General features: G+C 50.3%; 1 protein-coding gene across 6 annotated transcripts in view; it reads left to right on the top strand.

Moving 5' to 3' along the window:
* Tns1 (tensin 1) overlaps positions 1-15024 on the top strand; it is a 209133-nt gene that overhangs the window by 50625 nt on the left and 143484 nt on the right. For all 6 annotated transcript variants that reach the window (XM_055616887.1, XM_055616888.1, XM_055616889.1 and 3 more), the window contains exon 3: positions 3965-4002. In XM_055616887.1, the coding sequence (XP_055472862.1) occupies positions 3965-4002 (38 nt within the window). The remainder of the gene's footprint in view (positions 1-3964; positions 4003-15024) is intronic.

Consider the following 15024-nt stretch of genomic DNA (forward strand, 5'->3'; position numbering starts at 1 on the left):
TGTGTGTGTGTGATGGGTGTAGGTGTGGGTGTGTACGTGTAGTGATTCTGTAAGGGAAGGAGGTGGACCATCTCTGAATGAAAGATTATCCAGGGAAGGACCTTTGGAACTAGGCCTTGAAGGAGACATGTGAGTTCACTATTCCAGACCTGTTCCTTACAGATTCAAAGGTCCACTTGGGGAGGTTGGTAGGCAGGAACAGACCCTTTGGGGGTATTTACTGGGGCTTAGAAGCTAGATGAGGCTGTGGAGAGGAGTTGGTTCTGAGTAGGATTATGGTGTAATCTCTGTGTACTTGGCTATGGCCTGCATATTGATGGGAGTAAGGCTGGCGGTGAGAGCCAGCCTAGGGAACTGGCGCATGGGGGGATCTGAGGAAGAAGGCTGGGGTTCCTCAGCCTCTTTGGAATTATTTTCTCGAACATGATGATCAAAGGGAAGGAGTTAGAGATGAATGGAAAGGGGTGGAAACAGTAAGGTCCACAAAGGACCTGTGATTTCCATCCCTTTGTCAGTCAGTGCTGGCCTTGCTTTGTACATTCTGAGGAACCCAGTGCTTTGGTTTCTATACTGTTTATCTACTGCTGTGTGAATATGGCTGCCAAACCTAACGGTTTAAGAGGGGTTCCCCCACAGCATGTGGGGCAGGAATGATAGTGTGGGATGCTCCTAGTTTGGGGTCCCTAAACAGTAAGTTAGGATGGCAGCTTGGCCTAGTGGGGTCTGTGGTGAGGAGCTGGCTGCTAGAGTATTCTCAAGGCAGGGTAACTGGTTTCCCCACCTACCCAAGAGGTGTGCTTGAATGACCTCTGGCACTTCAAAAATCAAATTAAGTTGTCAATGGAAATTAACCAGCTTGAGGCCCAGCTCTCACAGCTCCAGTCTTTCCCCATAAGCACCTTGTGCTGATGACTAAGCATTTAAAATACAAGCTGGGCATGATCCCGGGGGTAGGGGGTAGGGGGTAGGTGGAGAGCAGGATTACCCAAACCAGGGCTGGGGAGATGGCTCAGCAGTTAAGAGGCCTGGTTGCTTTTTCAGAGAACCTAGGTTCAATTCTCAGCACCCACATAAGAGCTCCTAACTATTTCTAACTCTACTTCCAGGGGATCTGACTCCCTCTTCTTGCCTCTGCATGCTCTAGGGATATACATGATGCACAGAAATATATTTGGATAAGATACTGATATACAAAATATAATTAATAAAAAAAGATTTCCCAAACCAGACCTATGGGTATAGTGTGTGTGTGTGTGTATGTGTGTGTGTGTGTGTGTGTGTGTGTGTGTGTAGGGCATGAATCCTCCTTGGAGTTGGCTGCCTCACTTCCTTTCTGTACCATCCTGAATGTTTTCTTGTCTTGGAGAGGACAGCAACATGTTCTGGTCAAGCTCTGAGCGACAGAAGGAGAGAGTCGATTTAGTGAACAGGACCACTGTCCCTGGAGAAGACCAGAGACTGGTGGTCAAGAATGTGAAGGAGGCTCCCCTGGAGGACGAAGGATTCAATGGGACTGGGAACAGGTGCTCTGAAGTGGAGCATCACACTTGGGGACCCGGCCCCGTGTGCTGAGCTTCAGCCTCTGAGGTGGAATAGGGACAGTCATATTCAGGGAGTGCTGGGCTGCCATTTGCAATTAATTGCCTGCAGGTCTCTACTTGAGGCCACTTGCTGAGTGTCTGTCCACTGAGAAACTCCTATGGCCCTACAGCAGGGTACCGCTAAGGGCACCTACCAAAGTGAGTGCTGGAATCATCCCAGGCTGTGCTCACCAAGACATTCTTGGTTCTGGACGACAGGCAGATCTGCCTGGGCCTTGTTTGAATTGTACAAAGACACTGTATGGTCCACCTGAAGCAGGCATTGTCCTAGCTGCAAATGAATCAGGTTGAGTGAGATGGGCAAACTCCCTGAGCTCAGGAGTTTGATGCAGACAGATAGCTCAGCCATAAACTACCTAGAGTGGTTTCAGATTGTGAACTGGTCAGGTAAGGAGACAACTCTGGTATGAGAAAGACTGAAGAGGTGCAATAGACCATGGGCAACCCAGAAGGGCCTTTGTGAGGAGACAGCCTTGAGTGGATTCCACCAGCTAAGAAAGATTGGACTCACAAAGGGCTGAGGGTGAGAGAGAGGGAGAGTTCCAGGCTGCCAGAACAGCATGTACAAAGGTCCCTAGGGAGGAGAGAGCTTGTTGCATCCTGAGAATGTCAGAAATGTGGAAGACACTGGAGGAAGAGAGCCCTGGTCCCCTGACTATGCCCCTAGTGTCCAGATTGGCAGGCCCAGTGGACTCAAGATCCTGTTCGTTGAATATGAGATGTGGCGGAGGCTAATAGTGCAGGGAAAGGCTGAGCGTGGGAGATGATTAAATGATAGGAGGGCATGGAGTCATGGAGAGATTTTCAGCTAGGTCCAACTCAGTGGGTGCTTATTACTGGGTGCTGGAGCGATGGGTCAGAGGTTAAGAGCACTGGCTGCTCTTCCAGAGATCATGAGTTCAATTCCCAGCAACCACATATTAGCTCACAACCATCTGTAATGAGATCTGGTGCCCTCTTCTGGTGTGCAGGTGTACATGCAGACAGAACATTGTATATACAATAAATAAATACATCTTACAAAAAAATAAAAAAGAGATAAACCCTTACTATGTACCAGGGACAGGGGTGGGGTGGGGTGCAGAAACCATGTGTAGTCTATGGCCAGAGGGGAAGGGGGCTCCCAGGCTCAGGCTGATTGAACTGAGGTTTTCTCAGTCCTAAGGTCCTTGTCCCAAGGAAGGGGTGAGGGTGATGTGGGGAGGGCGCTGGTGTGAGGAGGGGTGCTGTCACCTAGGGTGGGAATAGACTCAGGGAATCAGAAAAAGGCGAAGTTTAGCTTGATGGGGATGACACAGCGGGGCGTATGTGGCTACAGGCCATGCATGGCCTAGAGCTACTCTGTGGGCTGCCAGGGTCAGGACAGCCCTGTTCAGCCCGTGTTGAGTCACAGGGCCTGAGCTGGGCCAGGACAGGGTGCCAATGACCAAGGTGACATCGCAGGCTCCACCTTGCCGGCCTGGCTGGGTGCGGGGAGCTCCAGAGCCTCTGTGACTTTGGAGAGGCTCCCGAACCTCTGTCCCTAAGGCAGGACTCTGCTAAGAGCTGATGGCTGAAGCTGGTAGGGGTGAGGGAGGGCAGATGAGTAGCAGGGGCAGCTAGGAATTGATTTAGGGTGTGCCCTTGCCTGTTTCCCTGTGGGCTGGCTCTCCTACCCCAGCAGACCTAAGGACCAGGAGACCCAAACTGACTCAGAACCCAGGTCAGAGGCCCTCAGCTAATCCTGGGAAGGGCTCCTGGAACCTCCTAGGAGTGCCAAGTGCCCTGGGGGTGGGGCAGCAGAACAGGGGAGATTCCTGGCTTCTGGAACCTGATAGGAAATTTGATTCCAGCTTCTGGTGGTGGGAGGGAGAGCAGGTTCTCCGAGTGTGTGTGTGTACACACACGTACTCACATACAAGCAGGAACTTTCTGTGTGCGCGCACATGTCTTGTGCCACAGATCCCAGGGTCTCTGCAGCATGAGTGTGTGTGTGAGGCTCCCAGCATGGTGGGTGTGGGTGCGGGGGGAGGGAGGTCCCCAGTGCTGTGAGTGTGCCCGCGGGTGTGCCCGGGCCTCTGGCCTAGGGGAGTGCACGTGTGACAGGCCCGCCTCCTGTCGGGTGTGAGGAGAGAGGCCCCCTTGCTCCTCAGTGCCGCTGGCACTGGGCCTGGGTCCCCACCACCTCGGCCTGGCGGGACTCCAGCGGACGCCCTCGGGGTACGCACCCGGGCTCCCCGTTCTTCCTCCCCACAGTCCCTCCTCCCCTCTTCTTGTCCCCCCTCCCCCTGCCGGGCGTGGAGGGCCGGGGTGGGAGGAGATTGCGCCTGAGTTTCCATTTCATACCTCGCGGCTAAAACTTTCTTTCTGTCTCGCTCCCACAGTCTGCAGCTTCTCCTGTCATCGGAAATGCCAGGCCAAGGTAAGGGGCAGCCGGCCGGGGTAGGGGCGGGCTGGGGTGGTGGGGAGGGATCTCTGCTCTTTGTTTATGCAAAGCGCTGAGCTCTGGTCAAGGTGAAGGCCAACGCCGGGGAGGCGCTCGCTGGGGGTCCTGGTCCTGCCATGCGCTGCCCCTTGCGGCCCTACTCAAGCAGCCTGGGGTTGCCTTGTCCGCTGCTTGACAGAGAGTGGGGGGCGGGGCTGTGGAGTCGTTTGACAGGGTGCTACCTGTTCTTCGTGCTTTTCTTCAGTGGTGGGTCATGCAGGAGAGGGAAACTGAGGCAAGAAGAAGAAGATAGGAGTGATTTGCTGGTCCCTGATTGTTGAGACGTCCTTTTAGGTCTGGGCAGAGGGTGGGGGGTCAGCTTTGTGGAATAATGGGGTGTGGGGAGGTAGGGGTGTCATGAGTCAGGAAGGAAACCGCTGGCAGGTGGCTCAGCTCCATTGCTGGTTCAAGACCTGCTAGAACTCTCCCTACTCTCCCCCAGCGGCTCCAGGCTGTCCCTTCCTTGCTGGTTCACCTGCCATTGCCGTGTAAACCTGATGCTCTGGCAGGAGCCCAGGTGAGAAGGAAGCCAGAACTAGGTGCTGGGTGCCTAATACCCTCCCTCCCCCACCCCCGCCCCGACTTTGTTAGCTGGATGATGTTAGGATATGGTGATGAGAAGCCCACCTCCCAAAAGTGTTGTTGAGTGTTAAGTGACTTAAGGCCCGTGAGTGCTCAGCTAAGTGCTAATGCACAAGGAATGCTCAAAAACAAAACAAAACAAAACAAACAAAAACCCCGTATTGAGGAGCAGGGACTGATTGGGAGGAGAAGGGGCTGTTGATAGGATGTCAGGTCTGGGAGGGGGTCTGCCCTCCTGTGAGATCTTGAAGATGCTGCAAATATTCCCTGGAAGAGGTGCTTTTCCCTGACTGTAAACTCTGGGTTGCAAAGGGCCTGCGTCTTGCAGTAGGATTAGGGGCTATCTATCTTATCTGGCTAGGTCAGCTTTATCTTTTGGGGGGTGTGGTGTGTGTTCCCCTTTCCTCCCTTTATTGTCCTCTTCCTTCAGCTCATCTGGAGCAGAGTTCTATATCTTTAACCCCAGGAACTTCCAAATTGCTTGCTCCTCTCATCTCCTTCCTTTCACCCCTTTCCTATATCAGTGTTGCTCAGTAAAATTGAACATTTGTGCTCTATGGGCCTAAGCTTTAGAAAATACATCCAGCGCACACACTATCATATTTTAATCTTGTAATCCCACGGGTCAGAAGATTGTGTTGTTTTACAGTTGGAGACACTGAGGCACCAAACAGTGTGGGCATGGTTCCTCTGTCATAGCCTTTTGTGGCCCCTTGGTTGTCCTTCCCTGTCCATTGGCCCTGTCCCTGTCCTTCCTGATCTGTGTTTCTCTTTTGCTTTCCATCTCACACTAGCAGCAGGAGACATGTGAAGAGGATTAGATGATTAATTCACTATCGGGGAAAAGTTAGTTGTGGGGAATAGGTGGCTCAGAAAGATGTGACAGACAGTGGTCCCTTGTTTCCGAGGGATACCGATGACTTTTAGGGGTGGCAGCCTGCCTGACAGTTCTCACCTGTGCTGGCAGTGTAGGTACCCCAGGCTACAGCAATCCTGCATTGCCCAGCCAAGGAGGCCAACCAGAAAGGGAGAGGTCGGGCAGGGCACCTCCACACAGATGGAGCTTTTCATAGAATTTTCCTCTCTGGGAAGTGGGATCTCCTGGTGGGTGTGTTCCAAGCAGCTGGCAAGACTCTCCCCAAATCACAGCTCCTACTTCAGCCCTGCCTCTTCCTCTGGCTGGGAAGCCTCGTTCTGTGCTGTGAGCTTGTAGCTAGATCAGTTTGGCGGTTCTCTTCTCCATGTCCTGCAACTGGCTGGCACCTCTCCACGTACAGGACACGGCTCTAAGGCAGCAGATAAGAGGGTTAGGCAGGATTAGTCCGGCATGAGTTCTTGGAGGAGGTGTTATGTGAGCTGGGGCCCAGAAGATGTCCCTGGTGCTGTGGAGGAGGGGAAGAGCAAATGCAATGGTCCCCAAGGCGAGGCGAGTTTGAAGGAAGGCCACGTCCAAGCTGGAGAGTTTAGAGCACTAGCTACAAGACTGGGCTGCCACTGTGAGAGGCCGTGTTGCACCGGGGCAAGGACGGGCCTAGAAGCTGCTAGTGGCAATCACCCAAGGCTACCCAGTGGCTTGGATGCTGCTGTGGCACTCAGGATCGTGGGGTGGTGGTAAGGAAGGGGCCCGTTTGGGGTGCATTTCAAGGTCCACAGCCTTGCTGGTGGGTGGGATGCTGGGTGTGAGAGAGAATGGCTGACTCATAGGTCTTTGGCCGGAGTGACTGGGGACATGTGGCTTCAGTTACTGAGTAGAGGAAGTGTGGGAGAAGGTTCCTTGAAAGCACTGTGGGGATTTTCCTTTGTTTTTTGTCTTTTTTTTTTTTTTTTCAGTTTTTACCCTTCTTTTCTTTGGGGGGGGGGGGAGTTTTCTTGCTTGTTCTTTATTGTGTCTTCTAGAATGTTCTTGTAGTAGGGACCCATGCTTGGGTGGGGTGAGGATATGGATACACAGCAATATAATGTAGCAAAACTCCTTAAATTTAGAAGATCAAAGCAACAATAGCTGTTTGTGTTACGCACTTACTCTGAGGTCTGGAGTCGGAGAAGGGCTTGGCTGGCCAGCTCTAACCAGGCATGTCATGGCAGTCAACATGGTTTCCACCAGTACTACTCATTTTATAGACTGAACTCAGGGCGTCAACCATGCCAGGCAAGCATGTTACCAAGGAGCTGAGCCACATTTCTAGCCTTTTGTTACCTTTCTTTGAGAGAGAGTTGCTTAGGCAGACCTTGAACTCTGCTGTAGCCCAGGCTGGGCTTAAACTTAACCATAGTCCTGTCACAGCTTATAGAGTAGGAAGATGACAAGCCTGTACCACCAGGCCTACCAGCAATCTTTGGAAGGCCTGATGGGGTTTGAAGGACCTCTTTGACATGGTTCTCTTTTGCGGCTGCCACTGGAGCTGGCTGTTGGTAAAGGCCTCTCCATGGCTTTGTGGTCTCTTGCTAAGGGTGCTTGGACCTTCTCATGTGATGCTGGCCTCCTGGAAGCGATTCAAGAACATGGAGGCAGGAACACCATGTCTTATCCATCTCGGCCTTAGAAGTCTCATGCTGTCACCTGTGCACTCTCCTCCGGGACCCAGGGCAGCCCTGTGAGCTGGAGGGTCTTGTGCGGGCTTGTGTTGTGACAGTAGGTGGAATGCATGGAATCTTCACAGCGGAGCCATGCGAAGGCCAGGCTAGTTACTTCTGTTGCCATGACAAAATACCGAACAGAAGCTATTGAAGGTATATTTTGTCTCACGGTTTCCGAGAGATTTTATTCTCCACCATGCTGGGGAGGGCATGGCAAAGGGTGCAGGAGGCAGTGACTTCTTATGGTGGGAACCAGGAGCAGGTATCACCTGCACAGGACTTTCCAGCACGTAAGATACCCCCTTTCTTCTTCACAGCCTGAGCAGCAGGTGGGGTTCACAGTAACCCCTGTTTTACATAGCCACCATTGAAACCTAGCAAGGGCGGCCAGGGGAGCTCCTGGCATCTGGCTGACCAGGTGAGAGGGGACCAAAGGCAAGGGAAAGAACTAAGGGTGTAGGAGAGAAGGGACTACAGTCTCAGTGTGCATCCAGCAAACCTCCTCTCCAATTCTTGTAGATGCTACTTCTCCCATAGGCCCCCATCCTTGTACATGTCGGAGTTCTTACCTGCACCCCATTTTTCTCTGCTGTTGAGGATTTTAAATGAATGACCAGCATTTGCTTCCCACTCTTCTTTTAAATTTTATTTTTATTTTATGTGTATAGTGTTTTGCCTGCCCATATGTCTGTGCACTACTGGCCTGCCAGCTGCCTGGAGGCCAGGAGAGGGAGAGTTGGAACTCCTGAAACTGGAATTAGAGCTGGTTTGAGCTACCCCGAGACTTGAACGCAGGTCCCCAAAGCAGCTAGTGTTTTTATCCACGGAGCCATCTCTCCAGCCCTGCATCTCCCTCTGCTTTTGATTTTTCTCTCTCCGGTTCTCTTTGCCCCTTCCTGCTTTCTCATATTACAAACTCTGTTGCATTTATGTGTTGTTATTTTAAGTATAGTTTTAGAGTGGAGAGTTACAGAGTTGCAGAGGTTCTGCAGGGAGTTTCAGAATATTGAGCCTAGGCTCCCTGGTCTCTAGATGGATTTGTGAGCAGAGCCTTCCCACTCTGTAGTTCCAGATCAGGTCATGGCTCCTCCCTGAGAATACTCCTGGTCCCCTTCAGGTCAGATGGGAGTTACGTGGAAGGAGCAGGGGCCTGGCTGTATCAGCACTGGGTGACTGAGATTTCTCACCTGCCTGCTTCCCTGAGGTTGTCTCCTGTGCTCAAGCCAGGCCCAAGAGGGGAAAAGACCACATCTATGACTTATTCTCCTTCCCAGTGTCCAAGGGGCTTCAATTTCATGTTTAAACTCCAAAGGAAAAGGTAATACTGTAAGGAACCCACCTTTCACTGCAGCATCACCTTTGATGCTAGACTCTCATTAACATGCTCACAGCCTTCCCTAGGAGGAACTTATTCTCCAGCCAACAAGAAGAGCCAAGTGGGAGAGGGATTTTGGCTCAGTCAGTGGCTCTAAGCCTGGTAGAGTGTTTAAGCTCTTTGGCCTTGGTGATAGACTATTGTGTTTCAATCCCAACTGTTTAGTAATACTGTGTGACCTTTGACAAGTTACTGAACTTCTATGAATCAGCTTCCTCATCTGTAACATGGTGATTCTACTGCTACCTATACTGTGGGGGTCTTACAGATATTGAGAATGGTAACCCAACTAGAGTGCCAAGTTCAAAACATAGTGCTCAAGAAGTTATGAGTGAATATTGATTCACTTTAGTTTATTATTCCTATGGTCTCTTATCTCATGAAAGGTGGGGGGAGTAGGAGAGCCCCGCACAGCTTGCTGAGATGATGATGTCAAGACTAGACATTTGCACAAATGCTATCTCCTCTCCTCTCTCTCTGTCATCACAGAAGAGCAAGGTCATTGAACATGCCACTGCAGTGTGGCTTTGGCTGCTGGCCAACTTGTGACACCTAATGAACATAGATACCATGGCTTGAGATCTTGTATGGGTGTTGGAGTCACCCGGACACTTTAACACAGACACCTGGGCCATGCTCTGCATGGTGCGTGTGGGCACTGGGATTCTTAACAAGTGGCCAACTGTGGCAGGGCTATTTTTAGCCAAGTTTGGTGTGGCTTTTAGCAGTTTCGCTCTGAGGTGTTTGCCAGAGGGAAACAAAAAGCATTTCCGCATGATCATGAGTGTACAGATGCTAAAGTCATGAAAGACCCAAACCGGGAAAACTCAAATATTTTGCACTAGTGAACAATGGGTAAACAAATGGTGATGCAGTCTTCAGAGTCATACTCCCGGGCCTTAAAGAGTCATGGACTTGGGTTTGGAATGTGGCTTAGTAGAGAGAGTGCTTGTCTAAGCCCTGGGTTCTATCCCCTGCACCTCGTAAACCAAGTATAGCGGGGCATACCTGTGATCTCAGCAGTGTGAGGGTGGAGGCAGAAGGATCAGGCGTTCAAGCATACTTCATTTACATAGTGAGTTTGAGACCAGTCTAGGCTGCCCTATTTCAAAACTAGCAGACAAACAAATATGCAAACAAGCAAGCAAATAAGCTAGCAAACCAAGGCATGGGCTAGTCTTATACAGAGGGGCATGGACGAGACCCAGAGACTTGGTGCTGGGTGAAAGAAGCCAAACCCAGAAAGGGTGCACACTGGGTGATCTGTTTGTTTTATAGAGGGACAGGATTTCAATGACAATCTCAGTAGGTACTGGGAACAGGAGGTTGGGGAAGAGGGTCAGAGTGCATGGGCAAGCAGAACTGTTTAGCTATCAGGGTGTACACACACCTGTCAAACCTCCTGAGCCCTCCTAGAACCCAGGAGTTGGAGGCAGGAGGATTATAAGTTCTCTGAAAAACAAATCAGGAGGCTCGTGAGATAGCTCAGTCAGTAATGTGCTTGAACATGGGGCCCTGGAGTTCAGATTGTCAGCACTCAAGAAAAGCTGGGCATGGCGGTGTTATGTCTGTCTAACCCCAACGCTGAGGAGATAGAGACCTATGGATCTTTACAGCTCCTGGGCCTGCCAGGCTAGCCAATCAGGAAGTTCTAGGCTCAGTAAGAGACTCCGTTTCAACTTCAGCTGAAAAAGCAACTAAGGAAGACAACTTCTGCTTCATAAAGCCTATTGTTAAGTATTTCCAGTATTGACTTTCAAATACTGGAACAGGCTTGTCTTTCTGAGATAAATCTCAGTGGTATATAATTCTTATGTGTCATTGGATGAGTTCTGCCAGTGTGGGACTTTACATCTATATTTATGAGAGATTGGGCTAGGTTTATTATTATTATTATTATTATTATTATTATTATTATTATCATTATTATTTATTTTATTTTATTTTTTACAATGTCTTTGTTTGGTTGGAGTAACAAGGTGAAACTGGCCTCAGAATGAAGTGAGATGCATTCTACACATTCTGTAGCTACTTTTTTTGTATTTTGATTTTGTTAGGTTTTTGAGACAGAGCAGATCCTGGTGTTTGGCATCAGTGCTTAGTGGCTTTCCCTGTCGCTTGTGCAGCCTGAACCATCTGTGGCTAGACTCCATGTTTTGATCCAGTGCTCCCTTCCACTGAGCCTCAGCAGCCCCTGGCTAGCTTTCTTCCACCTCATTCAGCAGACCGTGTTGTCTGGAAGGAGGGTCCGTATTGCTGTCTACAACCCCTGGCCTTGGACACTGATGCATCCTGTTTCTGCCATTTACATGAGAAGTGTTCTGTTGGCACATAATCTCTGAAATCTGGTTTCCTCATTGGTATAAAAGTGGTCACAAAGGAATGGTGACATGGCTCAGCAGGTAAAGGTGCTTATCATCAAGCTTGGAACCCACATAGTAGAAGGAAAGAACTGACTCTTGCAAGTTTCTTCTGGCCTCCATATGTGTTTGCACGTGTTTGTGCATGCACACACACACACACACACACACACACACACACACACATGCACGCACATACACATGGACATCCACACGTACAGAGCCAGTCCTGGTAGTTTGGGCCTGTAATCACATAGCCACAGCTAGTCAGGAGGCTGAGGCAGGATACTGAAAGTTTTAAAGCCAGCCTTGGCTACAGGATGAGTTTGAGGTCACCTTATTCAAGACATCCTCAAAAAGAAAAGGAAAGAGAAGGAAAAAAAGACGTGGAATGTATCCTAATGATAAAGTCGGTGCTTGCTTGGCACTCACGAGGCTCCAGCTTCAATCCACGTGGTGACACTGATCTCACTGTCATGCTGACCTCGCTAGGATGGTGTGAGGATTAGACAGCTTGCAGGTAACAATCCTGGTATATGATACAAGCCCTTGCTAAATCAATGACTCTTAATCTAATATTCTGACAAAGTGTCCCCATAATAGGGCTCAAGGCTCCAGGAGATCTGCAGTAGCAAGTTAGGGTACTTCACAGAAGGACTACCCAGCCACCTGCTGCCAGGCCAGCTCCTTCCTTCATTGGTCTTCCTTTTTGTTCTGAGCTGCTGAGGACTCCTAGGGGGTGCTGGTGTCTGGCTGATGTATGACTTGGCTAGTTTTCCCCTGCAGTGGGCAGGTGGGTGGATGTTCGTGGGGGGCCACTAGGAGGAGAGGGGTGTGTATGCCTTGGGCACAGAGCGAGTCACAGATTAACACCCTGGCCTGTTCCCACTGGCCCTGGCCCTGGGCACCCAAGCGAGGGTGCCTGGGGGTGTCTGGGTTCAAGCCAGGTTCTGTGGGGCACAGCAGGGGGCAGGTCACTCCTGGGTCATGAATGATGGAAGTGGCAGCCAAAAGCCTCTTCCTGTGCTTGGATTTCACCACCAGGCACAGTTGCAGAGATCCTGTGTCCTTGAGCCCATGGGATCCACAGAATCCAATCCTCAGGACTACTTGGTAATGAATGTGAAAGTGCCCACTGGGACAGAGGAGGAAGTGGGCTGGGAAGTTAACCATGGCCAGTGAGATTGGCATGAGGTGCCCGGATATGAATGCAGGATTGAGGAGAGCCTTGGTAGACTCTGAGCTGACCCTGAGTCTGCCTTTACTAGCTGGAACATGTGGCCTCTTCAAGATTTGAATTCTCTGTCCATGAAGGGTCATTCTCATGAGTTATGATGAGAATTGAATGAATGGATTCATACAAAAATGTTTGGAAGAGTTAGGTAAATGCCAGTGGTTGTTAGCATCACTCTGCTATAAGTGGAGTCTCAGGATAGAGGCTTCAGACTGTCTTTATTTTCTGCCTGACTAAGGCTCACTGGCCTCCCAGGAAAGATGGTACTGGGTCTTATGCGGTGGTGAATTCTCAGCCCCTGCGTGTCATGGAGAGGAAGGCTGGATTGGAGGCAATTGGCCTCTTATTTGATGGTCTGGGGGCTGAGCATCAAAGCCGGTTTTATTTCCTGCTTCTGCTGACAAAGGAGTGGCCTTGGGCCATTTCTGCAGTGATTTGGTTCTCACTGATGGACTGGGCTTGTCTTCTGGCAAGGATCTCAGTGTGGACGAAGTCAGTGAGGTGCGGAGTCTATTCCGCAATGCGCGGTGTACTGTGGCCAGGGATTTGTGACTATGGTGGCTGTACACAGGACGCTGATTTGTCCCGTCTGGGGATCCCAGAGCAGAAATACCTGTGGCACCTGATCTCTAGGCCAGATGTGCTTGCTTTGATCCCCAGGCAGCGTGTACATCTGCCCTCTCCTTTGAGGTGCCTTGGGGGCTTTTGGGAAACACTTGCTGGGTTGATTTATTTTTCTCTAAAGGCTTGATTCTTTCTTGTCTTCTGGTTATTATGACCCTAATCTGGGTCTAGGTTGTTTAAAAAAATTATTGTTTGTGTGCCCATGCATGTTCACGGGTGTGTGCATGTGAATGTAGTGGCCACAGGACAACCTCTAGTGTCACCTTCACGAACACTGTCCTTTGAGATAGTATCTCTCGCTGGCCTGGAGCTCACCAATGAGGTTAGAGTGCCGGGTAGCTTGCCCTAGGGATCCTTCCATCTCTGCCTTCCACGGCTAGGATCACAAGTGCATGCTATTACAAGATCACTGATTGTAGGTGTCATTCATATCTGTAATGTGCCTTGATAGCATTGCCTAGACTGTGTCTGATTCACTCCCTGGTAACATAGCCTGCCAGGCTGATGTAGAACCCATCCTCATACCTACCCATCTTTGCTGTAAAGGAAACCGAGAGCTGTTTTGTGTCATCAAGAGTAGAAGGGGTCAGGGTACAGGGGCAATTTGGAAAGGAAAGATGAAATTCAGGTCCAGTTTACCTTAGCTTCCAGGTGGGATCTGGGTGTGGCCTGTTCTTCCTTTTCTCCCTGGAGCAGGAGAAATCATCCCGCTGATTCTTGGCCTGTGTAGAATCAGCAGGGTTTTCCATGGCCACGTTTGAAGGTGAGTGAGAGTGTCTTTCCACAAGATGGATCTTCACCTGCTTCCCGCTTTGGGAAGGGACACTCCCAAGTTGGAGTAACTGTCATTCTTTCTGGTGACACAGCTAGACAGCCCTCCCTTCCTAGGAGGGCTGGGGTGGTCTATTGGTTCCTCTTTTTGGTCTAATCAGCTTGAGAAAGGAAAGCAGAGACACCATTGTGGTTAACCACATATCCCCTGCAAGAAACTGTGGTCATGTGGCAGGTGAACACGTGCGTGTGTGTGTGTGTGTGTGTGTGTGTGTGTGTGTGTGTGCAAGAGTGAGGAAGATCCTGAGGTGGCAGTGGCTATGACTTAGAGATGCAGAGGAACCTTCTGGGATGTGAACCAGTGGGAGAGCCGGTTGCCCAACTTAGTGGACAGAGCTCCCTGTAGTTCTTAAGGGCCTGATTTTTTTCCCCCATGGCTGGAAAGGTACTATGGGAATTTGGAAGAAAGAGACTCTATGTAAGGAAAGAACTCTAAATATGACTAATCACCCCCCACCCATAAAACTTTGATTTCCATATTGGCTACTTTGATGTTGCCATGGCCACAGCACCTTAGAGAAACAACACAAAGCAAGAACATTTGATTTGGGGTCATGGTTTTAAAGGGTTTCAGTTCACCATGGCAGGGAAGGCATGGTGGAACAAATCAGTTTATGCCAGCGGTAACGTGTGTTAGAAGCTCTTCACATCATAGTGGACAAAGAAGCAGAGAACAAGGCAGAAACAGGGTTACCTGGTGGTTTTCATCTGGTGGTGAGGGTGACCTGGTAGTTTTCTTGATTTTTACAGAGGGCACTCTAAGGGCGCAAGAGGGAATTGGCTTAGTCCTGAGGTAGACCCTCCTATGGGAGGAGCCTGAGGAGACCCAAGGCACTAAGGTACTGCTGGGTCCTCTTCAATGAGATCTCCAGAGTGTTAGGGGTGCTGACCAAGGAACCATCCTGCAAGGGCCAATCCTGCATTGGGGTTATGTGTGTCTTAGAGGCAGTGACGGGCTGAATGGAGAGTCCTGGAATCCTTGCTGGCTGGTACTGACCCACAAGAACATGTAGCTACCATGTCCATTCCTGTGTCCTTCTGAGAGCCCAGACTCAGGGTTGGTGACTGGGAGAAGTGAGTCTTGTCTGTGAGCATCTCTGGGCAGCAGGCTTGACTGTACCAGCTTCTTTTTTCTCATCTGTGAGACAGGAACAATGGAAATCTTTCCTGTTGTGCTGGCCTGCTATGAAGGGCCTGGTGAGTGGTGTGGTGTGGTGTGTTGTGGTGTGGCATGGTGTGTGTGTGTGTGTGTGGCATGTGTGCCCTGCTCCTGGCTAGGTCCTGTGTAAGCCGAAACCTTCTTACTGGGGAGTCCGAAGAGGTCTGGTGGGGCCCTTGGATCCTGGTCTAGGGCTGAATGGGGACTGGATAGAGTG

The sequence above is a fragment of the Psammomys obesus genome, unplaced genomic scaffold (genome assembly GCF_907164565.1).
Source record: "Psammomys obesus unplaced genomic scaffold, mPsaObe1.curated_primary_1811, whole genome shotgun sequence".
NCBI lineage: Eukaryota > Metazoa > Chordata > Mammalia > Rodentia > Muridae > Psammomys > Psammomys obesus.